Source organism: Plasmodium cynomolgi, chromosome 8 (assembly GCF_000321355.1).
Source record: "Plasmodium cynomolgi strain B DNA, chromosome 8, whole genome shotgun sequence".
NCBI lineage: Eukaryota > Apicomplexa > Aconoidasida > Haemosporida > Plasmodiidae > Plasmodium > Plasmodium cynomolgi.
Genome location: NC_020401.1, coordinates 145,200 through 170,245, shown reverse-complemented (window position 1 = coordinate 170,245; position 25,046 = coordinate 145,200). Strand labels below are relative to the sequence as shown.

Genomic DNA, 25,046 nt, shown 5'->3' with positions numbered 1-25,046 from the left:
TGCCTTCGGGTAAGGTTCCCCCGGAGGTTGCCGCCCCCTCACGCGGGAGAGGCAAATGCAAAACGGGGAATTAAATCGAGTGGCAAAAATGCTGGACATGTTGGGAGTAGCGAGCTCGGAGATAAACAGGCATTGGTGGGGAGTCAGAAATGGGAAGTTCAAATTGGACTTGGAGTTTGTTCCGCAAGAAGGGGAAAAGAAGCGGTTAAAAGAAGCGGTTAAAAGAAGCGGTTAAAAAGGCGGTTAAAAAAGGCGGTTAAAAAAGGCGGTTAAAAAGGCGGTTAAAAAAGGCGGTTAAAAAGGCGGTTAAAAAAGGCGGTTAAAAAAGGCGGTTAAAAAAGGCGGTTAAAAAGTCGCGTTAAAGAGGCGGTCAAAAAAGCAGGTTTACAAATGAGGCCAAAAAAATTAGAGGCCTCCGTAGCCATCTAGCAGTTAACCCCACGAGCGGGGAAATGCACAAACGGGGGGAGGCCGAATGGAAGGTCTTCAAATATGTTTCCCTTCGGGACTCCAGTGAAAGGAGTGGGGGGGGGCACCGCCAGAACGGCAACCAGGGTGTAACGAAAACAAGAGCGCATGGGGGTGGCAGTGGAGCGACAGAGGTGGGGAGGTCATCTCGTCTGGGTTCATCTCGAATGGGTTCCTCTCGACTGGGTTCATCTCGACTGGGTTCATCTCGACTGGGTTCATCTCGACTGGGTTCATCTCGACTGGGTTCATCTCGACTGGGTTCATCTCGACTGGGTTCATCTCGACTGGGTTCTTCTCGTCTGGGTTCTTCTCGTCTGGGTTCATCTCGACTGGGTTCATATCCGTTCGGCTCATCTCAGCTTGGAGAACTTTGATACAATCCGCTGTCAAATTCGCTACGCGGCGACTTCCCGTATGGTGGCGGTTCGCCTGCAGGGCTTCCATCGAACCGTGTCAGACACCTCCCTGGGAGCGTCGTCTGTTCAGACAACCGGCAATCTCTTTGAGGTACAAGAGGTAGGGCAACTCATACTTGGAGAACAAAATGCGCCGATTGATCTCCACTGTCCTAGAGCAAAGTACATAAGAATAAATAATGGTAAAAGAAACACAAGCAATGATAAAAATGAATTCCATAAAACTTTTGTGAATGGAGAAAGACCAATATAAGGAAGTGAAGCAAATAATGTAGAGAAAAAAGAGTAAATAATGTGTAGGGTATCGAATTATTAACAAAATCGACGTTTGCACAATTAGCATATGGATGTATATATACACGTAGTAGGGACTGATAAAGTAATCTAGCGAGGTGATGGCCACGTAAATATCCGATGATGATATGATGAGCTTGGCTAGACACAACAAAAGGGTGACAAAATAATAGCGCTTAATATTATAAGTGGGGTCCTTTCGTATTTTAAATGTTACAAAAAGAATGTAGAGGAGATACACAATTATGTTGACTATCGATTTGAAGAAGTAGTAGCGGAGGTAATTGTAGTGTGTGAGTAACGCCCCGTTGATCATCCTTCTCGTTGTTGTGTAGTACAATTTGTATGCTGTTACAAAGTCTAGGGTAATTATATACATAATGAGGTAGATGGCTATATAATAAGTTTTTGCGATAATATTTCTGTTAAATTCGTCCATCCAGGACACGTACCATTTTTCTAGGTTTTCATTTTTGAATAACCCTAGTGGGTCCCTTTCAGGGATGAATATTTTATTTTTCCAAGTTGCATTTTGCATGAGCACTTTTTTTTTTTTTAAATCGAAAAATATTTTCTTCGTCATATCGAAGACGTTTTTAAAATATTCTGGAATGTGCACAAATAAATATTGTATCTTTGGATTTTCGAGAAAAAATGAAGTGTATTTTTTTTTTTTTTCCTAAAGTATATATTTTTTCTTGCCATCGCAGAGGATGATAGTGGCGATAATGGAGATAATGGCGATAATATCGACGGTGACAACGACGATGCGTCTTTTTTTTTTTTTTTTTATTTTTTGGTCCTGATTACTGATGTCCAGTTGCACAATTTTGTCTAACATTTCGTGTTGCCTTGATGAATTTTTTTTGCTATATTTACACTTCAAGTTGCTGTTACTTCCATTTTGTAACTCCTTGTTTGTGAATGTGATCAGCTTGGTGTTGTTGCTGCTGCGCGAGGTGTGTCTGTGCGGGGTGTTTTCGCCCCATTGGCTCATGTGTAGCGAACTTTTGGACTTGCGCAAGAGGAGCTTTTTGTGAAAATTTGTTTCCTTTTTGGCGCTCGCCGGGGCATTGTTGTTGTTTGGGTGGACCCCACGGCCTTCATCCGATAGGTTTGCCCTGTTTGATAGGTTTGCCCTGTTTGATAGGTTTGCCCTGTTTGATAAGTCTGCCCCGTCTGATAGGTTTTCCCTGTCTGATAGGTTTTCCTTGTCTGATAGGTTTTCCTTATCCGATAGCTTTGCCCCGTTCTGCGTTGGTTGGTTTGGCCCATTCGACTGATCCTTTTCAGGCAGTGTTCTTTCCAGAGTGTCCGACGCGTCCTCGTTTGACGTGGACTCAAATTTGCTTTCACTTTGGCGACTTTCATCGCCCAGGTGATCCGTGCAGTTACTGTGGGCAGAGGGCCTTCTTCCGCGGGGGAGGGGGGCACCGTCGGGGCACGCTTGGATAGGGTTTGTTCCTCGAGGGATGGCCTCTATTTCACCAATTTCAACTCGTTGACCCCCGATCGCTCGAGAGGACTTATCACCCTTTCTTCCTCCACTGTGCGTACTCACATTGTGTGTGCCTTTTATTATATTATAACTACATGTCATCACATTGCAGTGGTAGGTATGGTCATTTCCGTTTGAGTTATCTGCAAGTGGGTCATTGGGGGGGTGATGTTCTTCACTCTTCGCGCCATCTCTCCGTTTGCTGCTCACGCGGCGATTTTGCTGATTATCCATTTTGGTGTTTCCCCCTTCAACCAAGCTATGGGCACTAATTTTCCTCTTTGTCCTTTGTTCTGAGGTCACATCACTGAGGGATGATCCGCTGGAATGGGTCTGGTAGCACGGACAGGCGTAGTACCTGGGTTGTTCATTTGGGGGGAAAGCACATCGGTTGCGGTACGAGTTGTATGAAGGTTTATTGTCCGATGGTAGATCAGCTGATGTATCTATGGGATGGCCCTTTTTCTGCTTTCCCTCCCCCGACATGTCAATCACTGCAGTGGACTTGATCCAACTAGCGTTCGAGTTGCACACCGGGACTGCATCCTTATCTGTGTTAGTTCCCCTAATTTGGATGAGCACTTCATTGTCTTGGGGGTATCCCCTGGTTGAGTTGTTCCCCCCCCGGCTGATATCCTTCCCATGGGTAGTAGTTGAGTAGGTAGGATTAGCCATCCATGTTGAGTCTACCCCATGGTTGTCCAACTCGTTCGACTTATTTGCAGTGCCTGATTGGATACAAAATTTGTATTTTTTTTTCTCTTCCATGTGTTTGTACGTATTATCCTTATGGCTATTTTTTTCCGAAAGGCATTTTTTACAAATGGGGGGAGAAGCAGCTTCTGAGGTTAGGTTAGGGTTGAAATTATTTTTAAGTGAAAGGGTGTTAGATATTCTAAAGTTAGTTGTACAGTTGGAGGTATGCTTGGTGGCACAGTTGGCAAGACTTCGGCTATTATGGTAGGCGCTATGTTTTGCACATGTTAATCGACCTCCCCCCTTGAGATTGCGTTTGTCCCTTTTGCCTCGTCGAAGGAGTAACTTCTTCGTGTGACTAACCTTGTCATGGTAGGAAGTACCAACGTGGGAGTTCCACTTAGAGTGAGTATCATCCCTACCGACAACAGATTGACTCTCTTTATTTAAAAGATCATTAGTGCATGTTAAATCTGAATAAGTTTTCGACTTCATGCACATGTAAGAATTGAATAAGGATGAAAAAATTTGTTTCTCCACGTGTTTTACTTCCTTCGATGCGACGACATACTTGCATGGGTTCCTCTTCGAAATCACAATTAAAGTGCACAGTTCGTACATGCGAAAGTATAATATATTTCCCCCAATAATTTGCACTAGGTAGGATAGCATGTCCAAAAAGAAAAAAGAATTCGATTGCATTCTAAACCCAGTGAAGCTTATATTATATTGAATTATCATTCCTATGAGTGTGCAAAAAAAGAAGAGGCTGATCAAATTGTAATAGGCATAGCCTGTTAAAGCGAATGAAAAAAAGAGCAACTGCATGTTTGCAATTTTGAAGGAGTCAATTATTATGGACAGTGAACACGTGACGATTATACTCAAACTGAATAGTAACTCTAGGACGTATTTGCCTATGTCTATCTTTGATAACACGAGGGATCTTATGAGAACAAAACTGATCAGGGAGTATATGAAGAGACCCGTGCCAATGCAGAGTGCCCACAGGTAGGAGAAGTCAAAGTTCAGGTGGTCTTTATTCACGGCTGTGTATCCTATCATGATGAATGTCTGTAGGTTTTGGAGCGAAATCAGGACGACGAAGTCTTCCGATTTTATGTCGACTGAGTGCCTCACGGAGTTCTCCATTTTGGGTAGGGGCGTAGTGGCGTGAAGGAGGCGTAGTGGCGTGAAGGAGGCGTACTGGAGTGAAGGAGGCGTATGGGGAGGAGGTGAATGTTTATCCCCCTACTTCGTTACCCTATAGTAGGGAACCGTATGACCATCCCCAAGTAGGACACACACAGGGAGGCGCGAAGAACTAGGAGCATATCCACACGCGCGGGATGAATCGTCCTTATGGATATTTCGGTACGCACCACATACAAACGAGGTATACACATGTATAGGTTTAAAAAAATGGGTTAACAACATATGCATTAGGAGAGTGGGCAGACGTGGGGTTACACAAGCGCGGACGCGCACATGCGCAGGGAGCCTTCTGGAGGAGGAGCTCCTGCAATTGCACGGCCTGATTATCGCATCGAATTAAAGAGGCATGATTCAAACTAGGCTACGCAACTTCATGGTCAGAAAAGGAAAAAGAAAAATATTGAAGCGAAAAATACTCGACATTGAACTCGAATGACAACTTAAGCAGGGCATAAAAAATGAGGGGAAACAATTTGTGCATATTTTCTCTTTAACGATTTCGAAAATGTTGAAAAGATTTCCTCTCAAATGTTTAAAGCGTTGAGGAGAAGTTGAACACTCAGTGGTAGACGCCCCGTTACTCGCAGGGGATACCCTCCCCTATACACCCAGATGTGGGAGCCGAGTTAAGTGATGGGGAAGGCAAAAATAACCGTTTCGCACTATGTGAAAGGGAAAAATAACATGCACATGTATGGACTCCTAAGAAAGACAGCAAGGCAGATGGCATTTTATAAAAAAAATGATTATCATTGTGCATATGTTTAAAGCGAATTGTATACGCATGTGCATACGCATGCGTGTACACACGTGAGCTTTGGAATAGTCGTCCCACTAGCAAAATAAAAAGTGAGCATAAATGAAGCAAACAAAAATTTTAATTACTACGTATAGCTTTAAATAAAATAGAGGCATTTAGTTGGTCTCCGCTTTGGTATCATTACTGAATTGGTGAGAAGATGAAGAGGGGAAAAAAACAAAAAAATGCGTGTGTGAATTAGCGCACCAACTTGTTTCCCCCGAATGTGTATGCGAATGGTGTAAAAAAAAAAATAAAAAGCGAAAGAATAGCAAAAAGAATCGCCAAACGAATCGCAAAAAGAATAGCCAAACGAATCGCCAACAGGTTTTAACTGTGCTAATTCGTGTATACAAATATACGTAAGGTTAGGAGGGATCAGCTTAGCGTTTTTAGTTTGCCAAAGTTCATTCATCCCCCTAAAGACAACTGCGACGGTTAATACGCAACGGGTTGGTGTCATACGTATTGGCCATTTTACGTTTTTTTTTAAATTAAGAACGAATTGCCTTTTCGTCCATCTAATTTGATTGGCTAACAGAATGAAAGACTTCATTAAAAACGAAACTACAGATTTAAGGGAACTCCTTTGACTAACAATAACGCTTTAATTTGTGTACAAGTAATTTTTTCCCCTCCCCCCCCAACGTGTGTACTTTATATGCAAAGGCGTTTTTCACAGTTAAACAATGATGGGGGAAAAGAAGCGGAAAAGAGGATCAAAATACATAATTAAAAAAAAAAAAATGCATTACCCATGGATGGTCCAAATGGGAGACGGGTCGAGTGGCCAATATTTTCAATGTGAAACATATATAGTGGACTGAATTGGGCAAAATCTGCATTTCGCATGTTTTTCTTGTCTCTCAGATCATTTGGAAAGGGGTAAACTGTTTGCACCTGAACAGGATTATGATGATGGTGACGCATTGAAGATTTCCAGCACATGGGGTGGTGGTGCTATTATGCTTCTCTGAAAGAGTCACTTGGTTGACCTCCTTCATTTTTTTTCTTACCACATTATTGAGTTGGACTTGTTCAGCGGGAAGAAAATTAAACGAGGAAACAACTTAAACGAGGAAACAAATTAAACGAAGAAACAAATTAAACGAAAGTGCTACCCCCATGTGGGCGGTTTCTTAAGTCTGCCCATTCGCAACTCGTTAAACAGTCGGAATTATTTTCCGCTCGTACACACAAGTGTCAGCAGGACAACGTCGAATATGATTCAAAATGATACAATTTTTACGTGAAGGGTGTTGTTACATGTTATAAAAACGTGGTGACATGAAACAGGTTGGGTTGTGTATCTCCAAAAAAAAGGGGGGGAAATAGAAGGGGGAAGAAAGGAAAAAAAAAAAAAAAAAAAAAAAAAAACAACGCACACGTATAGATAAACACATAGACATACACATACACATTCACGTTTCAGTTTTGGGGTGGTAAAAAAAAAAAAAAAAAAGAGGCGATTTACACCATCTTGTATAATCATGAGTCCATCAAAAAATTGAAAAGAATATTAGGAGACTCAGTAGGACAAATATAACGGGAGCGATTAGCCTGAGCGAAAAAAAAAAAAAAAAAACGGAGGTAAAGGCAGCGATGAAAAAGGGTGGGGTTTATTAACAATGTGTGAATTTCGGCTTTTAACACGGAGTTCCCAGGTTGGCATTTGTCTCGCCCCCCAATGGTTAACTCCTGTTCGGTGCGGCGTGCTGTTAACTTGTGCCTTACGTGGTGTTGAGGAAAAACTTGATAATATCATGCTCATCTACCACGATCCGGTCACAAATGAAATTCATATTTCGCTTTCTCAAATTCTACAAAAAGGGAAAGAAAAAAATAAAAAGGGGATGGTGGTCGATGCAGGGCACTTTCAATTTGTGCCATTGCCTAGGGATGGGGTGCTGGCACGTGCGATGGGACTATACTTGATCGCCGGACTCTCCTTCGAATTCCCTGGGAAAAGAGAAAAAAAAAAAACATATACGTATGTATGACTAAACGGGAAAGGGAACGGTGCACTGAAAGACCAGCTCCATTCGTACGTATCGGCCAAAATTTCAATCAATTATAGCTGCCCTGTGATGGCACCTTTGCCCAGTGTTCTCTGTACGTATAATGTGTGAATGCGCTGTGGGCCACGGTCTTAACTCTTGAGAGACAATCATGCAAGCATACGAACATGTACACCTGAGCAAAAGGAGGTGTCTATGAAAAACTCTGAACAGCTACTTACATGGGCTTAACGGTGTATTTTCCAATTCCGTCTAGGTGCTTCTTTTCTATGCCCGCCTTGAATGTCACTATGGCTGTTCCACTGTAAAGGGAGGGGGTGAGGGAAAAAACGCAAAAATGAGATGGTACAAAGGAGTGGAATTTGTTCGTCCGAAAGGGTTTTAATCCTTCGTACAATCATGCAACTGCTATGTTGTGGTGGATCTTTTGTTAATGGGCACATAACTACACAAGTGAGTGTTGCTGGTAAGGGTAAGTTGGTAGGGGACAGCCGCAGGAATGTACAAACATGTACATAGATATATAAGCATATTCTGATGCGTCCTGTGAGCAGTAAAGATAGCATCTACAAAGAGGCTTACTCTTTTTCCGTGTACTTCTCCACTATAGCGTTAAAGGGAATTAAAGAACTTTTGAATACCTCCAGGTCGGCGCCCTTTATGCCTTCTATCCTGGCCTTGGTGATTTTTTTATTTGATTGACTCATATTTGAAAAAAAAAAAAAAAGTGCTAAAAATGTGTTAGAGATGGTTAACAAAACAGGGTTAAACAATTTTCATTATAAAGTTATTTTTATCATCCGTTGCCTTGAGGGTTTGATGTTTCCTGGTCCGCGCATTAGGGAGGGTTTTCTAATCACATAAGAATCGCCAGTCACGAGGCATCAAATATTATGTTTTGAATATGCGTAACTTGTACAAGTGAAGAAAACTGCTTTTTCTGCTGCGTTTTGGGAAGCCTTTCTCGTTTGGTATTTTATGTCATCTGCGTCACCTCGGTATTCCTCACAATAATGTTTGTTTATTTTTTTGCGTTTGTCATTCGTCATTCTGCCTTTTGCTTTCTGCATTGGTGATTTTTTTTTTTTTTTTTTTTTGCCACGTTTTAGTTTTTTTGTTTATTGGCCCTTTCGCTGTTCAACAATTTGACAATATTGACAATGACAATTTTTTATTTTTATTTTTATTTTTGCGCATTTGCTTTTTTCTTTAGTTATCCCATTTGCGGTAAGTTTGGGGACTACTTGGGGGACTGGTTTTGCCTTTCCCCCCCCCCCTGCGGTCAGCGTCCCGGTTTCACCCCTAAACTTGGGGTTACCCCCATTTTGGCCCTTCTCAGTTTGGCCTTGAAATTTTAGAAAAAATGGCATACGCAGAGCATAAGCATAGAAATGTATGTGAAACATATCCTGGTAGGGGAGAGAAAAACGTCTCATTGGAGTGGAGAAAGGGTTACGGCCAGTGCGTGCAAGAGGTTATAAAAGGAACATAATAAACAAACGAATGGAGATGTGTTGAATTGTATGATGGTGTGAGGAGGTGATTTCCTGAATGAGCAAACGGAAATGCGTTTCTCGCATCCTACGTGAGCTCCAGCACATGTATAGGTGTAAAGTTATGGTAAGTTCCTTCACTGATGAGTTATGCTGTTGTCCGTTGGGAGTAGTTTTTTTTTCGTCTGTTAGCTTATAGGTGATATGTATAAGCATTTCCATCCTTCTCCTTGTGGACGGGATGAGATGAGGAACATGTCAAAATGGATGATGAATCCGTCAGATGGTATATGTTAAACGTTTGTTTTTTTGTCCAGGAGCCAAAACGTGGAGCTGGTTTGAGCGGCTGTGGATGGGCGGACGAAACCGTGTCACGTGTACATTGCGAGGTGAAGCAGAACGGATGCGGTGAGGAAACCTGGTGAATCACACCAAACAATATTCCACTATGTCACTATGTTTAACTTGTTTTTGGGAATGTGGAACTGATTCGTTCATGGGGGGGAAGCATCGAAATTGTAACTTTTTTGGCAAAGGTTAAAAATGGTGATATGGCAGCTTGGGTTGCTGACCTGTGTTAGACTGAACATGGTAGGGGTAACACAAATGACCGTGTAAAACGCTATGGCATTCGTTTTTGTACTATCATGGTAGAATACGTTCCCTCCAAGGAATTAAAGAAGTACGCGTTGCACTTTTGTGCGTCAACTTGTGCGTGTAACTGGGGAGTCAATCTCCATGGGGGCAACCACAAGACCCCATTCGGCATCATAAAACAATGAGTTCGATGAGTTTTAAGGTTAGCCCGTATGGCATCATAAAAAAATGGGGGCAGTGAAATGCAAATGATAGTTAGCGGGGAAGGGAGGAGGGGTAAAAATAATCAAATGACAAACTGGTGGATAGGCGCGTTGCCCATCAGGCACGCTACTTATTATTCCACCTGGTAACAAAAATGGAGAGTCGAATTTGCTCACAACCAGGGTGGGCTGAACAAAGAGACGCACTGAAAAGTGCTCATCACGAAATGGGCAGCAATGTGTGTGAAGGGGGGAAGCCAATCGGCGGCCAATGATTCTACGCAGCACAGAATAGTTTTGGCGAGTGTGTGGTGTAAACCCGTTTGGGCTGCAATCTGCGTGGTGCAACCCCGTTTTGCCTGCCAGCCACACACATACTGCTGCTACACATGTTACACTAGTACAAATTATGTATACGTTCGTGGCTACCATTCCGCGGAGGGTATAGGCTTGTTCGACGTGAGCACCAAAATGGAAGACATGCTTACGCGCACGGGCTTCTTACTCTGGTCATTTGGCGATGCGTCATTTTTTAAGTGCACAATGATGGAGTGCGGAAAGTACTTCAAATACTGCCGCTTATTCTTGATGATGTACTGCTGGAAAAAAATGTAAAAATTTTTTATATGATGGGGGATACTATTGGCCTTTTCTTCATGGTCCAAAAAATGTTTGAGTAAATTATACTTGTAATTAAAAAGGGAAAGGCACACATATACTTATTCACTTTTTTAAAAAAGAAATTAAAAAAGATGAGCGACTGTATGGTGTATACAATCCACCTGATGTGAAAATGAGTTGGTCTGCTTATGCTGTTTTTTTTTTTATATATGGGTATACAATAATGGTCTCTTGGAAAAATATTTCTGTCAAGTAGATAAAAATCGTTGAGCGGAAGGAATTCATCCTTGTGTGTTGTGAGCAGTAAAATGTATTCCATGTGTTTTATGTTTTTTTCTATTTCCTTTTCGAATACGGATATAAGTTTCAAGTTTGACTTTTTTTTAATTTTTTCGATGAGCAGTTTCACTTTTAAAAATTTTTTTATACTTTCTTCTTTTACGAAAAGGACAAATTTGTTTTTCTTCATCATGTTACTTCCTATATATATGTAATTAAAATCGTGTGTTATGTCTTTAATTTTTTGTTCACTTTTTTTCAGCAAATTGAAGCCATATTTTTCTTCAATATTTAGTGCCAGGTTATTATCTTCCACTTTGGTGCTAACGCTACGCAAGGGGGTTATTTTGTGTGCGTTTTTTTCTCGCGATCTATTAGGCTTGTCCCCTTTTTTTTCGCTTCTCCGCGGAGTGGTGTTTGCGCGGGTTGGCGTTGCGTTTGGGTGTGTGTGGAAGTGGGCGGTTCCGCCTCCCTCGAGATGTTGATTTTTGCCGCCGTCTCGATGTTGGTTTTTGCCGCCGTCTCGATGTTGGGTTTTTCCGCCGTCTGGATGCTGAGTTTTGCCGCTGTTATCATGTGCAAATTTAGCAGGGGTTCCCCCGTTTGGGGCATCCCCATTTACTTGCGCATTCGGGGTGTCACTACTGCTACGCAGCATCTGCCCAAAGGCGCTGAATTTCTCGGCACAGTATTGAAACGTTTTAAATGGCTCCGAATTGATTTCTGCGTCCGTTTCGTTAGTTTGTGCTGAATGTGTTTCTTCTTGTGGCCTCGGGGGAGCAACGGTGGTGGGTGTGGACGCTTGGCTTTGCGAGTTGGGGGGCATGCCACTACAAATGCGGTGATCCCTTTGGGTTGCGTGGTTAGCTACTTCATTCGCAGCTTCATTGGTCGCTTCTTTCGTCGCTTCTTTCGCCGCTTCTTTCGCCGCTTCTTTCGCCGCTTCTTGCGCACCCTGGTGGTGATTGAAAAATAATTCAAACCACCTGTAAAAGTCGGCTATGTGCCTCTCGTTATTTTCGTTTATAATTTTGTACGCAATTGGGGAGGTCTGAATATCCCGGAAGGGGTAGGCGGTTTCGTTTCGGCTGCAACGGTTGGAGATGTGTTTTTCCTGGGAGAGTTCGCACTGCGCTAGGGGAGTGGCGACATCTTCATCGTAGGGAGACTGTTCGAAGGGGTGGTGTGTATGTTCCTTCACGGGGGTGGAGGCATCATCACTGTTGGTGTTCCCCTCCAAGTGATGATCATCCCCTGGGTTTACGATTTTTGTCACTCCTTTTTTGGCATACTTGGAGTTGTTAGCCAATTCTGATTCCTCTATTTTGTGCACGATGCATTTTTTGTAAAAGCATTTAAAGTCATCGTCGAGCTCGTTAAACAGATTAGTGACATGCTCTATGCTTAGTACATCGTAAATTGAGGATTCCTTTGTTGCGCTGTAATTTGAAGGGGACTCATTTCGAGATGTGGAACTGCCTCCGGAACTGAGCAGCTCCTTCGTTCGGATAAAACAGTCAGGGGAGTTCTCCATGCTGCTTGATAATCCCAAATGGGGAATTCTTTTTTTATCTGCCTTTTTTTCAGCTTCCTCTTTTTCAGCGGCCTCTTTTTCAGCTACCCCTTTTTCAACTGCCTCTTTTTCAACTGCCGCTTTTTCAACTGCCTTTATTTTATCTATTTTCCGTTTGTCTGTTTTTTTTTTCCTATACGGAGGGACAAACGGAGAATAAGCTGGGAATAAATGGAAGGTGTTCTTAAACATGGGATTTTCATGATGAAAAAAATGGAAAATTAATTTCTGAAATTCGTTGTACTGATTGCTATCCATTTTTAAATCGTGTAAGTTGTGTAAGTACGATGTGTTGTTGTACTTTTGGACAAACAAGTCATACATCTTTACGTTCTCCTCATCAATTTCGTTTTCACTATTTTCTTCATCCGATGAGGATATCTCATAATTTTGAAATTTTTCGCTCACTAATAATTCTAATATGCTGTGTCCATATTTGTCATACATTTTTCTCTTTTTATCGTTTGTTAGGATATCATAAGAGAGCTTCAGTTGAAGAAACTTGTTTATGCTTCCTCCTTTATCTGGGTGATGCACCTTTATTTTTTCCTTGTACGACTTTTTAATTTCTTCCTTGCTGCCGTTGTACGGGACGTCCAGGTGGCTGTACAGCGATTTTGTCGCGCTGCAGTTTTTGCGCACGAAGGAGTTCATGTCTTGAAGGAAGTTGCTACCGTCAGCTGGCTCTTCGTCGGAGTAGCGTGTGTCGTCATTATGGTCCTCGTCATCTTCGTTGCAATCGTCACGTTCGGCTTTGTTTTCCCCTGCGCCAATGCAGTTTTGCACCCTGCAGTTTTGCACTCCGAAAATTTCCTCCCCGCTCTGAGCATAATCTTCACAATGCGGGGAATTCACTTTTGCAAAAAGGCCCCAGTGCAAAGTTTCACCACCTGGGGTTACCTCTTCAGCATTTTCGCTCCATTTGTTGTGTTCATTTTTTCCCTTGTTTCTTCCCCCCTCTGGTGCATCGTAACGGAGAGGAGCGTTCCCACCACTGCTATGTGCATGACTGCTGGCACGTTTAATATGTGCCTCCTTTCCTTTTCGAAAGTGCGTAATGAAGATCTTTTTGTTGTTTATGAAAAAGTTTCTACTAAGTCGGTCGATGGAATCGTGGCTATCCAGGTCGATCAGTCCGTTGTTCTGTGCCCCGTTCTTGGGGGTGCTCTCTTGCTCACTTGCGCTGCTTTGGTTTGTGCCATCGTACTGGTCATTTGGGGGGCAACTGTTTGCGCCACTTTGGGGGTAGTTATTTATGCCACTTTGTGGGTAATTTTTTGGGGAATTTTTTATGCCACTTTGGAGGTCATTTTTTGGGAAATTTTTTATGCCACTTTGGGGGTCATTTTTTGGGAAATTTTTTATGGCACTTTTGGAGTCTTCCCCTATGTCATCGCTAGTGGTCCCGTTTGTGCCAACGAGTTCGACACACTTTGCACCCCCTTTGGGATCAAAAACTGACTCATTTTGTGGGTCCGTTTTTGGGTCATTTTTGGGATCCCATTTTGGGTCATTTTGCGAGTAACTCTTTGTGACACCAAAAGTGGAACACTTTGTGTCAATCTTTGCGTCATTGTTCTGGGTAACATTTTGGGCATATTTTTTGCCCCCTTTGAGGTCATATTGGGGGTCAAATTTTTGTTCGTTTGAGGCATTCTGCGGGTCCCTTCTTGGGTCAAAAAATTTGTCCCATTTGGTGTAGTTGTTTACGGCTCTTTGGGGGGCATTCTTTATGTTACTACTCGTGGCAATGTGTTCGCCATAGTTTGCTCCTTTTTTGAGATCATTTTGGGGGTTAAAATTTTGGTTGGTTTTGAGGGCATTCTGTGGGTCCCTTTTCGGATCAAAAATATTGTCCCATTGGGGGTAATTGTTTACGACTCTTTTGGGGTCATTCGTTGAGCCCATGCTAGTGGCAGTGTGTTCGCCGCAGTTTCCGCCCTTTTTGCGGTCATTTTTGGGGTCACTTTTGGGGTCATTTTTGGAAGCGTCATTTTTGGGGTCACTTTTGCGGTCATTTTTGGAAGCGTCATTTCCGGTGGTGCCATTTCCAGTGGTGCCATTTTTCGGCGGGCTGCACATTTCACTATCACACTTTGCGCTTCTATTATCAGCACTTTTTTTGGTCGGAGAACAAACAAATCTAATAAAATCGTATTTGTTTAATGAACCGTTTCTGCTATTCGCCGTTTTGTTAACACCTTTTCTAACACTGCCGCTTGGATTACAGACGTTTGGGGATTCGTCATTTTGTGGGTCCTCATGGTTAAATGAGAACTGTTTTCTGGGCGTTTGGTCAAAGGAATTGCTGTAAAAAAAGTGGGGATCTTCATTCGGCGCATTAAATTTCATTTTTTTCCTTTCGCCTATTCCTACAGGCACTTGGTTTTTCATGTCATTTTTGTACTGGTCTGTAGGATGGTGTGGGAGATGGAGTATAATGAGGGTGTGTTAATTGAGTTCGTGATTTTCCTATTGGGAGGAGGGGGATTTTTTTTTCACTCATTCGATTCATTTTGTTTATTTTGTTCGTTTTGTCGTTACCACTGTGGAATGAAGGGATGGCACCTTTTGTGTTGGATATTTCTTTTTTACTTTTTCTTCCTGCCTTCTTGGCTTTACGAGGGGGGGAAAAAATTTGTTCATACCCATTGACACTTTGGGGGGCGTATAACTGTTTAATTTGACTTATGTCGAAGTAGCTTGAGCACTTGTTTAGCGCATTGTTGCCATGGTCACAAGGGGGCTCCTTAAGGTAATAGTTTTCCGTGGCCTTGTTGTTGTTTTTCATGGTCCATTTGCACGACGAGTTCCGCACTGTTCGGGTTTATCGTGTGCTTCCCTTTTTTCCGCACAACATGGCACAATTTGGCACAAATTGGCGCAGTTTCCTCAGCTTCGTTCTCCTTTTCCCTCTTTTAACGATGTGCTGATATGCAGTACACGCGAACGCAGATTTCGGAAAAGTTCACTTGCGCAGGGCGGGCGCGCCCCTCCGCTTTTCACTTTTCGGAGGGGATTGCATACGCAAATTGGTCGCCTCGATGGGAAAATGACTGCTACGCGGAAATTAAGTTAAAGCGTAAATTTTTTCTTATCATTTGTGCGTTTTGTTTTAAAAAATCATTTTTCATATCTTTTACTTCCTGTTTGTTTTATTTAATTTTTTTCTTTCTTCATTTTTGCGTATTTTTTTTTTTTTTCCCGGGCTTAAGAAGGTTAACGTACTACGTACCACACTGTTTAACACGCGTGAACCACTTGGAAAATGAAAAATTTGAAAATGCGTTCACGTATGCGTTTAGGTACAAACATATGTAGAGTTGTTTTTTTTTTTTTTTTTTCTTTTGGTAACATTAAGGTGAGGGATACTTAGTGGGAATTTTATATCGATTGTTCCTTTGTGACAGTTTGTTTAAGTAGCATTGTGGCACAGTTATTAAAAGTGAGGAAAGCTTTGTTGCAATTTTGTACACCCCCTCTGTTAACTTTTTGTGCGTGTATATTTTCGGAACTTTTGGCATGTGTTCCGTCATTTTGGCTACATATTTTTGCGGTAACGTGGTGGTTTAAATTTGACCGTGTAAGGGTTCGCAGTTGGCCACTCTGCCGTTTGGTCACTTTACTACCATGGCGCTGTACCCCGTGCTGAACTGTTGCGTAATTCCCAAGTGGGGCGAAGACCCCCCACAGACCCCGTTTACGCGCCACATATCGGATGGAGTCATAAAATGGGGGTTCATCTGCTGAAACTTAAAGTTGACTTGTTGGTAAACGAGCAGTCGTAAAAAAAAAAAAAAGGCAACAAAAAAAAAAAAAAAAGAAGGGAAACTGTGAAGTGGCGTAAGGATAAATATACTGGGGAGTATTCTCAATGTTTAGAAAAGAAGGGTACCACGTAGCTTAACGTATATGCATCATGCATTGCATTCGTTTGTTCAATTTTCCCGACGGTGTGGTGTTGTATACGTGTGGATGATATTCCCTCAAAGGAATGGAGATGGATCAAGTGAGAAAAAGGGGAAGAATTACGCAAAAAAATGGGCGTGAATAAAGGGGCGTCATTAAACGGGTGTGATTAAACGGGTGTGATATACAAAAAAGAGAAATTACGTAAAAAAAGGGGGAAATAAATCAGGTACCAACCGGGAATAAAGTATACATATGCATACACACACACGGAGCAGCACTTGGTGTGCAGGCATGCACCACTACCCCCGATTAAGGGCCGCCTCAGATTTCGCGAATCATGAGATTGACGTAATGATGGGGCTATTTTCCATGATAAACCGCTTGCTGTAATTGTACAGGTCGTTAATCTGCTGATATACGGCATCGGCAGGGCAGTCGGCTTCAGCATCGTCTATGTTCTCTTTATTGAGATCGTAAAATTCTTGTATAGCAACCCAGACTTTGCTTATTTGCTCGATAATTTTGAAGTAGCATTTTTTATACTTGATCAGTTTTAGCTTTTTGGCCTGCTCTTGATGGTTTGAGGAGGCAAAGGAGTTGGGGTTGTCGTCTCCCACGGCGTTGCTTTCCGTATCTCTCGCGGAGTGGCTGAGCGTATCCCCCATGTCGCACCCTTCCGCAGGAATGCACTCATCGGTATGGTCCCCCTGCGCTGCTCCTTCCTCGGTGTGTGGTTGCCCCAGGAGGAACTTCACCCGCTGCACATAAAATTTTAATAATGTATTTAGTAAGCAAAGTTTATCTTTCAGGTAAGTTAAATGGTTAGTAATAACTTTGTTTAGCGGCTTCTTCATTTTCATCCTTTTGGACACCAATTCATCTGTACTTATGTAGGTCGAATTTTCATACTCTCTTAGAATTTCATCCGAGATGTTATCCAAGTTGGATATATATAACTTCCTCTCCTGATGCATATGTTTGGCTTTATTTGTGTTTGAGAGTTTATTTAAATATTCCACTTCTGCTTGATTTAATTCCTTTTTGTAATTTGTTAAGTTGGATAAGACTGAGGATAGTTGTTTGTTCATTATGTTTATTTCATTGCATACAATTTGATATTCATTGAATAGGTTGCTTTTCTTTTTTAATAGTTCTTCTATGTGCTTCTTGATTTGATCTACTTGTTCTTGTGTTTGGTTGATACTGTTCGTTCTTAGGTCTAGCTCCTTTACGTATACATTTTCTATGTGTACTTTTGAATCTTCCGTATCGTTCAGCGTTATTTCGCAATCCTTTTTGCAGACCTCCATAATTTTCTTCAGTTCTTCTAACTTTATTTTGATTTCTATTTTCCTCTTTTGTCTATTTTCCGTGGCTACTTGGAGTATCCTCTGTAACATTTTATGTAATTCTATCAGTTTAGCTGAGGCCAATATTTTTATCTGCTGCATTTTGTTCGATTCTATAATTTCTTTTTCGTCTGTAGGGGACTCTGTTTTGTTGTCTTCTTTGTAAAGCTCCGTTCGTGGGGTGTCATTTTCCCACGCGCCTTCTGTTTCTAATGTATTTTCCTCATTCGTTTGGTTAGCTGAATTTGTTCTGTTCGCTGTCGCGAGTGATTGTGTTTCGTGAGGCAACTGCTCAGCACCGTCGTGTACACGTGCATTAATCGGTTGGCTGTCCAAACTTTCGAAACTGAATGCAGGGGGTGGCACCTCGATGTCTCGCTTCTCCATGTGGCGTGATGTATACTGCTGGGATTGTCCCTCCTCCTTGTCCAAGTCGATGGAGGAGATGCTGGTCCTCGGGCTGAGGATGTCGACGGAGGAAAGCTTACTCACATTGATGAGTTGCGAGTCGTACATCTGGATTTTACTTTTTAGAGAAAGAACCTCAGCTGATATGATTTTTCTGATGTTCATCAAGTACACATCTAAGTAGTCATACTTGAGAACAGCTAATAGTTCTAGAAATAATTCTTTGTGATTTTCAAATAGCTTATCCGTTGTTAATATAATGAAGAGGATATCTTTATGGAGCTTTTGATTTCCAATTAGGCAGTGACTGAACATGGTAAGAATGGTGGTTCTTGGATTTTCTAGGTCGTCTTTTTCTATGGGTCCAACTAGCGATAATCTAATTTCTCTTTTTTCTAAAATAAGGCTTATAGATTTTTCCAGTATGTTACTCTTTAAAAAAAATTCTTTAAAATTGTATCCGTAGTGATCATCATAGATGTAGCTATCTAGCTGTTCTTTGTTTGTATTTTGGCTAGGTTCGTACTTGCTTGTCGAGTTGGCTTTATTCTTGCCCGTGTTGATCGTTTCGTGTGCTGTGTTGGTTTTATTCTTGTCCGTGCTGATCGTTTCGTGTGCAGTGTTGCTTTTAACATTTGGCAGACTTTCCTGGCTTCCTAACTTTACGTGGAGCTTCGGCTCCGCATCAATGATATCGTTTAACTTAACTGTAGTTGCTATTCCTGCACTATTTTGATCCTGTACATCCAGATTTGTCTCCCTCTTTGCAGGTTCATCCTCGCTATTGCAGTAGGAGTCATACGCATCGATAATGTCACTGTTACACGCACTAGTGATGTTACTATTTGATAGGGTAAGTTCGCTTCTTCTTTTCACTTGGAAGGTGTTATCTTTCTGTTCTTCGTTGCTGTTGGTGAAGGAGCGGATAGTCGAGGTTCCTGACTCTCTCTTTTCGTTTCCCCTATTAACAGTTTTGTAGTACCTTATAGAGTCACTTTTTTCCGATTGAGATAAATTGTATATCCATTTTTTATATGTTCCTATTAATGCTTCTGCTGTGTCTATTTGCTGCAACTCATAGTTTAGTAAAACCTCCAGTTGCTCCACAGTTGTTGGTTTGACCAGTCCGAAGACTTCCTTGGCCTTTATTGCCTGAACGCTTACGTGTAATCTCACTTCATCTGCTTTGCTCTTCACTTTGTTGTACGTTTCGGAGATGAATTTGCCCAGCATTTTTTCTGCGCTGCCTTTCGCATGTGACGAGACGAGTTGGTTAGTTATATATATATATAGAGAGAGAGAGATATATATAAACACACACACGCGCAGTGTTACTCGGATGAGAAGTAGGACGAATAAAAAGAATAACGGAATGGCGCTCCTAATCGCAGGACGAAATTTTAACTAGATTGAAAAGCACATGCTGAACGACCTGTTGAGCGGCGATATGGGGTGCCTAGTGTTAGCCTGTCTTCCTCAGATTTAGGTTCAATGGGAGAATGCTCAAAACTGGAGGGGTAAGCGTGCACATGTGTATGTTCATACGTACAAGAGGGACTACCCACGTGTGTGTATTCAAACGGTGGCAATCGAATATGACACAAGGAGGCCACAGAAAGGGTGAAATGTTTACGAGTAATGTGCAAATTCGTTGTGTTTTAAAAGGGAAAACCAATTGGGGGACGGCGGAAAAAAAAAAAAAAAAATCACACGTTTTTGTTCATTTTGCTCATTTTGAGACAATTCTGTTAGTGGCCAGGAGGAAGAAAATACAGAAGCGTAAACTCATACAAAATTGTTCACATGCGGGGGGTGTACCACTTCTCACCAATTACTCGTTTCGTCCTTCAGCAGATCAAGGGAGCCTAAAAAAGAATTGGTATTATGCGCTGTGCGGAGATTCCCGCATACAGGGTTGAGAAAGTGGGGGAAAAAAAAAAAAAAAATTCCACTCATTAGAATTTTTTTTTTCTTCCCATTTTGGAAGCGACTTGTGTTCTTTGCTTTTACCAATGCGTAAGATGGCCAAAAAAAAAAAAAAAAAAAAAAAAAAAAACTCCCCCCTATGCTAGTCCGACTCGTATCCCACCTACGAGTTAGCGCAGTAAAACGTTTATCCTCGCTCGGAAGTTGAAAAGTTTTCGTTTTTAAATCATTGCGAAGGAGGAACAGACATTTTCTACTTAGCGCGGATTTGTTCCTTTATTTGAGGCTAACGCTTTGGTGCGTTTGTTTTTTATAGACATGAACAAGGGCGATAAACGTAAGCATCATGCGTTAAGTGTACACATCGATGTTTCATACGAACATACAGCTTTTATGTTCATATGGACAAGGGAATGATGTTTGCGTGAAATGGTATCACTGTTTAGGTGAAGAAGAAACAAACAAACAAATGGGCGTCAGAGGTGCGTTTTTTTTTTTTTTTTTGTTGCACTATGGGTATATTGAAAAAAAATGCGAACTTGTCGAAGGGAGCTCCGAATGACCCTTTCGAGAAGCGCCTCTTGTGAGGAACTTCAAAAATGGGGGGCGACAAACTGTGGTGCGGATGGAACTTCTACAAATGAGATAACACAATTATCAAATTTGCAGAGCACTTTTAAAAAAAAAGAAGGAAAAATAAAGGGGACGCATGGGCAAGAAATGAGCGTAGCCGCCTATCAGTTCACCGTTGTGAAGTTCTAAGGTGTGTACCTGTGGGTGTATTGGCAACTTGAAGGAGCTTCGAGAAAACGTGCAGATATTTCCCCATGTTGCCGAAAGGCATATCCCTTGATACGCTGACGGGCGAATGTCGGAGGTGTGCCAAATGGGGGAAAAGAGAAAGCCATTTTTGTACTTACCCATTAGAAGCCATTTTTTTTATGCTGTTGACGATGTAGTTAAATAGACGAATAACTGTACTCTTGAGGTTGGTACCCACGGTTTGGGAATTGGTCCGCATGCCATCGGTGTGCATTTTTTTACCATCCTTTGGATTTTCTTCAGTGTTCAAAGTGGGAGGAATTATAAAATTTGCCTGTCGAGTATCCAAACCTTCGAGTTGGTGCAACTGGTCTTCATTTTTGACATTACACTGTGTGCCATTATACTGGTTGTTGATGGCATCATGCTGTATGATAAGCGAATTTTGTTTCCTTTTTTTTTTCCCACTTTCTGCTACACTGTTATGTCTGTGTTGGATAAGTCTCGTTTTGTTTCTTTGCGCAGTTAGGCTTTTCCTTGGGTCGTTGGTATAATCCCTTTTCGCTTTTGCAATTTTTGGAGCACACGCTTTTTTTTTTTTCAAGTGAATGGAGTTTTTTTTAAATTCATTTTTCATGAGAAAAAAAAAGTGATCAAAGTGAATGTTGGGATTGTAGTTGCAGGTGAAGAGTTCAATTTTTTTGCCTAGCCTGTTCAGGGAGGTTAGAAAATGTTCATACGAAAATTCTTCTACATTTGATTGGAAAAGTAAATGAAGGAATAAATCTGTCGTTTTTTTGGATGGATATTCTTTGTTAAAAATTTCGTTAACTAGCAGTCTTGTGTAGGATCTGTTGTGTTGCTTAAAAATATCGTTTAGATGCAAGTTTTCCAATTTTTCCAGGATTTGCCTCCTACGCCTGTCTCTTTCGAGGGGGTCCCCTTGCTGTCCCGCATTCCGCCGTTCTCCCCGCTCGGCTTCTTCATTTTCGCCGAAGAATTCTTTCTCCAGTTCGTCGTACAAATTATGGAGGAAGAGTCTCCTTTGTTCCTCTGCTGGGGTACCCTGTTTGCCACCTCTCCCTGCAGATTCCTTCTTACTTTCTATGGCTTTGGTGAGAAGAAGCTTCAAATGGTGGATATTATTTTTTACAATGTTGATGTTGTTAAGGCATTTTTCTATGACAAAATTGTAGAAATTATTTTCTGCAATATTTTCATCTTCATTAATTGGCCATTTAAATTTGAGTTGGCAAATTTTTTCATGGAAAATATCTTTATTAATTTTTTTGTGATCCTTAAAAATGTGTTTCCATTTTGTGCAACTTGGATTTTCCCCTGTATGGATATATTTACTGTAGGGTTCTTTGTAAAAATTAAACTGCTCAGCTGTCTTGGGGTAATACGGTTCGGCAATTCTCCCAAACAGAAGGATGATGTTCCTCAAGTCATCATTGAGTTTATGTTCTTTTTCTATAGCATCTATCTTTTTGTATGGACTGTTAAAATGGATAAAGGTTGCACACTTGGGAAGTTTTTTCTCAGCTCGGGCAAGGTCTACTTGGAAGATTTTTTTGCTCTTATGACGGAAAAGGTTGCTACTGCGTAGGGTAGTGTTATGTTTACATAAAATGCAAATTATTATTTTTGTAAAGAAAAAGAATAGGGTGAGATTCACAGCATATCTGATCCTGGCACTTGCGTTTACTAAAAGCATTGTGTGATAGCGATGATCGTTTTGTTAGTTTGTTTGTGGAGTGGGCATAATGTGTCGCTGGGGGGGGGTGGGATTGGCGAAGGGGTCAAGATATTTATTTGCAATAATAAGCCTCTTCTTATTCAGTCGTTCCTCTTTCATCATTTCGCTTACGCATCACTAACTTCTCGTTCAAGTATGGAAAGTTTTCTACCCCAATACATTTTCGTGTACGTAGTGTAAAGCTCCCTTCGTTTCTTTCTTTGCCTCTTTTGCAAGTGGATTAATCGAGGATTTTTTTTTTTTTTTTTATACACAGCCGCCGCAAGTGGTTCATGCGTGTTGAACGAGCAAGTTTATCAATTTGGGCATGATTATTTGTATCCCTTTTTTGGAGGGCCAACTCAATTTTTCCTACGTGGTCGTATGCACAATTGTCAGTTGGAGGGAGCCGAAAAGTGGGTTCCCTTTTTTTTTTTTTGGGTTTTTGTGTGAAGAAAAAATTGCCCGACTTGTTCCTAAACGATAATGTTTAGGGGCCTTCCACTTTTACGTGTTATGTTAACCTATCTGATTTGCTTCAGCTGCGGTTACGAAAAAAATTTAGTTCATTTGGGCATCCTGGCATGCTGCCCAAGCGGCACACTGCAATTCGGATGACTCATAACTGTGAAGCCATTCCAACTGCTTGTTACCAAAAGGTTGATTTACTTTCTTTCTAGTGTGCTACTTTTCTATATAGCGAGAGCACACAGAGGGTCATCCCATTTTGAGACTGCGATTGTAGACCCGGATCCCATTTTGAGACTGCGATTGTAGACCCGGATCCCATTTTGAGACTGCGATTGTACACCCGGGGGGGCTCGCAGTGAGCGGTGTCATAAATGCGTAGTACCCTATACAATTTGTGGAGTAAGAAATATGCCCCCTTTTGTTCACACGCCCAAAATATAACACGGAAATTTTTACGCAGAAGGAATTTCGTGATATAGTGTAAAGCCTAATTAACTCTCTTTTTTGAGAAAGAGGGTAGGGAAAGTAGTGATCCCATCGTTAATCCATAAAATGAATAGTGGGGCGAGGTCTAACGAGGTGAAGAAAAGAGAAGTCCATCAAAGTGAGACGCGCAAATATATATATCACCATACGTGCGTATGTGTATATGCAAGGGCGCACTGCTGCTGATAGTTTCTCTACAACGATGCAATGCTTGAAGAAGTATATTCCACTTGGTACATGCGCAGTGTATATAGTGACAGCCATTTGGCTACTGCAATCAGAACACCAGAGTCTGCGTGTCGCTTCGTCGTTTCTCATCCTTTTTTTGCGTGGTGGTATTATTTAATCACCAATGGGATTATGATGTGAGTACGGCATTATGGGTAACCAAGTAGCATCGAAAGTGTTTTACAAAAATAATGATACGAAAAAAAATGTTGCGGACGAGATAAAGCATTACGAAGACGAAAACAAGAAAAGGGAAAATGGCCGGTTCCCGCCCGGCGGACTGTCAAAAGGGGAGAAGTGGCAACAGGGAGATGAGCAAGCCAAGCAGAGGTTGCCACAGACAGCTGCGCAAAATAGCTCGGTAGAACATTTAAAAAATAACGAAATAGAAAAAATAAAGCAAGAGAATTTTTACATGTTTGATGAAAGCTTGAATTCAAATGACGTTAAACATCCATGCCACGCGCAGTGGTTTTTATTTTGGGTATTCGCATCTTATTTAAACGAAAAATTCTCGGACACTGAGCGGGCATATGTTCATTCGTTTTATTCGAATTTCCCTGAGCAGTGTATAAAAGGAAAGGGGAAAAACTGTTTCCTTGAATTTTCCAAAATATACCCCGTCAGGTAACGAATTATATGCTGCTTCGTGACGGTGCCGTTGCCGCTTCTTTTCCATGTGCTTCATATTTTGTGCGTTTGACTCTGCGCGGTCCTTCGATCGGTCGCTCATGCGAGTTGGCCTTTCCTCGTTTCGTATTCTGCGCTTAAAATCTTCATTGTTAACAGCCTCATTTTGTACACATAATTTTATTCCTCCTTTACCGCCTGACGCACACGCGTGCGCAAATGTACAGAGCGGGGACTAGGGAAGAACTCATGACGTGGTTGCAAATGTGCGAGAATTATTGCAGACAAAAAGCTGACTTACCTGTAAAAATATTTAGGTAAAGATGGAAAAAATGAAGAAGTAATCTTTCAGCTGGCGCGTATAAGCGTTGTTCTGTTTTGCTTTGGGCTCATCTTTCGCTCATCTTTCGATCGTCTTTCGATCGTCTTGCTTTCTGTTTGCGCTATTTTGATTTTCATTTTTTAGAGTACATTCGTAGTGGGGAAAGCACTGCACTGTCCTGGGCCTTTTGCGCACTCATTTTCGGAAGTGCCCATGCAGCATTGGCGCTTTTTGTGCAATTTTTGATTCATGTGTTATGTTTCGGCGTGCATATTCCGCTGTCACATTTTGCTGGCACGCTCTACCACATTGTATGCCTCTTTTTTTTTTTTCCCGTTTGTTTAGTTACAAGAAGTTGTTAAAAAGGTGGAGGTACGATGATGATTATATTTAGCGACCAAGATAAGTTGATTTTGATTTTTTTTTTTTTTTTTAAACCAAGCTGTGACTGCTGAAGTGGTTCATTTTTATCATTATGTTGTTTTTAAAATTTTGGTAGTTTACGACATATGCGTGAGAATTAAAAAATGAAAAAAATGCTATTCATTCGTTCAGCTATATATATAATATATATGTTTGTTGTTTTTTTTTTTTTTTTTTTGTTGTGTGTTGTTGTTTGTGCGTACTTAAAATTTAAAAAT

At 41.4% G+C, this 25,046-nt stretch overlaps 6 protein-coding genes across 6 annotated transcripts; 1 reads left to right on the top strand and 5 right to left on the bottom strand.

Annotated features, from left to right (window-relative positions):
• Nucleotides 1-924: 924 nt before the first annotated feature.
• On the bottom strand, nucleotides 925-4,527 carry PCYB_081240 (hypothetical protein; the record flags this gene model as incomplete). Its single annotated transcript, XM_004221862.1, has 2 exons — nucleotides 925-1,815; nucleotides 2,008-4,527. The coding sequence occupies 2 exons, from the start codon at nucleotides 4,525-4,527 to the stop codon at nucleotides 925-927; spliced, it is 3,411 nt and encodes a 1,136-aa protein (XP_004221910.1).
• Nucleotides 4,528-6,808: 2,281 nt separating this feature from the next.
• On the bottom strand, nucleotides 6,809-8,416 carry PCYB_081230 (hypothetical protein). The gene is made up of 5 exons (XM_004221861.1): nucleotides 7,990-8,416; nucleotides 7,629-7,709; nucleotides 7,321-7,348; nucleotides 7,124-7,209; nucleotides 6,809-6,949 (listed from the first exon to the last, which is right to left on the bottom strand). Exons 1-5 carry the CDS (start codon nucleotides 8,112-8,114, stop codon nucleotides 6,889-6,891), a joined length of 381 nt encoding a protein of 126 aa, XP_004221909.1. The 5' UTR covers nucleotides 8,115-8,416; the 3' UTR covers nucleotides 6,809-6,888.
• A 1,906-nt stretch (nucleotides 8,417-10,322) lies between these two features.
• PCYB_081220 (DnaJ protein) lies at nucleotides 10,323-14,964 on the bottom strand (the record flags this gene model as incomplete). Its single annotated transcript, XM_004221860.1, has 2 exons — nucleotides 10,323-14,584; nucleotides 14,676-14,964. 2 exons carry the CDS (start codon nucleotides 14,962-14,964, stop codon nucleotides 10,323-10,325), a joined length of 4,551 nt encoding a protein of 1,516 aa, XP_004221908.1.
• Nucleotides 14,965-16,420: 1,456 nt separating this feature from the next.
• PCYB_081210 (hypothetical protein) lies at nucleotides 16,421-19,075 on the bottom strand (the record flags this gene model as incomplete). Its single annotated transcript, XM_004221859.1, has 2 exons — nucleotides 16,421-18,749; nucleotides 18,825-19,075. The coding sequence occupies 2 exons, from the start codon at nucleotides 19,073-19,075 to the stop codon at nucleotides 16,421-16,423; spliced, it is 2,580 nt and encodes an 859-aa protein (XP_004221907.1).
• A 1,350-nt stretch (nucleotides 19,076-20,425) lies between these two features.
• PCYB_081200 (hypothetical protein) lies at nucleotides 20,426-22,247 on the bottom strand (the record flags this gene model as incomplete). Its single annotated transcript, XM_004221858.1, has 2 exons — nucleotides 20,426-20,441; nucleotides 20,689-22,247. The coding sequence occupies 2 exons, from the start codon at nucleotides 22,245-22,247 to the stop codon at nucleotides 20,426-20,428; spliced, it is 1,575 nt and encodes a 524-aa protein (XP_004221906.1).
• Nucleotides 22,248-23,604: 1,357 nt separating this feature from the next.
• Nucleotides 23,605-24,799, top strand: PCYB_081190 (hypothetical protein; the record flags this gene model as incomplete). The annotated part of the gene is made up of 2 exons (XM_004221857.1): nucleotides 23,605-24,080; nucleotides 24,751-24,799. The coding sequence occupies 2 exons, from the start codon at nucleotides 23,605-23,607 to the stop codon at nucleotides 24,797-24,799; spliced, it is 525 nt and encodes a 174-aa protein (XP_004221905.1).
• Nucleotides 24,800-25,046: the final 247 nt, after the last annotated feature.

Coding starts and splice junctions, on each gene's coding strand:
- PCYB_081230 (XM_004221861.1), bottom strand. CDS start 8,114: ATGAGTCAATCAAATAAAAAAATCACCAAGGCCAGGATAGAAGGCATA. Junction 7,349..7,628: donor AAATACACCGTTAAGCCCAT/GTAAGTAGCTGT, acceptor CTCTTTTCCCAG/GGAATTCGAAGGAGAGTCCG. Junction 6,950..7,123: donor AAGTTTTTCCTCAACACCAC/GTAAGGCACAAG, acceptor TTTTTCGCTCAG/GCTAATCGCTCCCGTTATAT.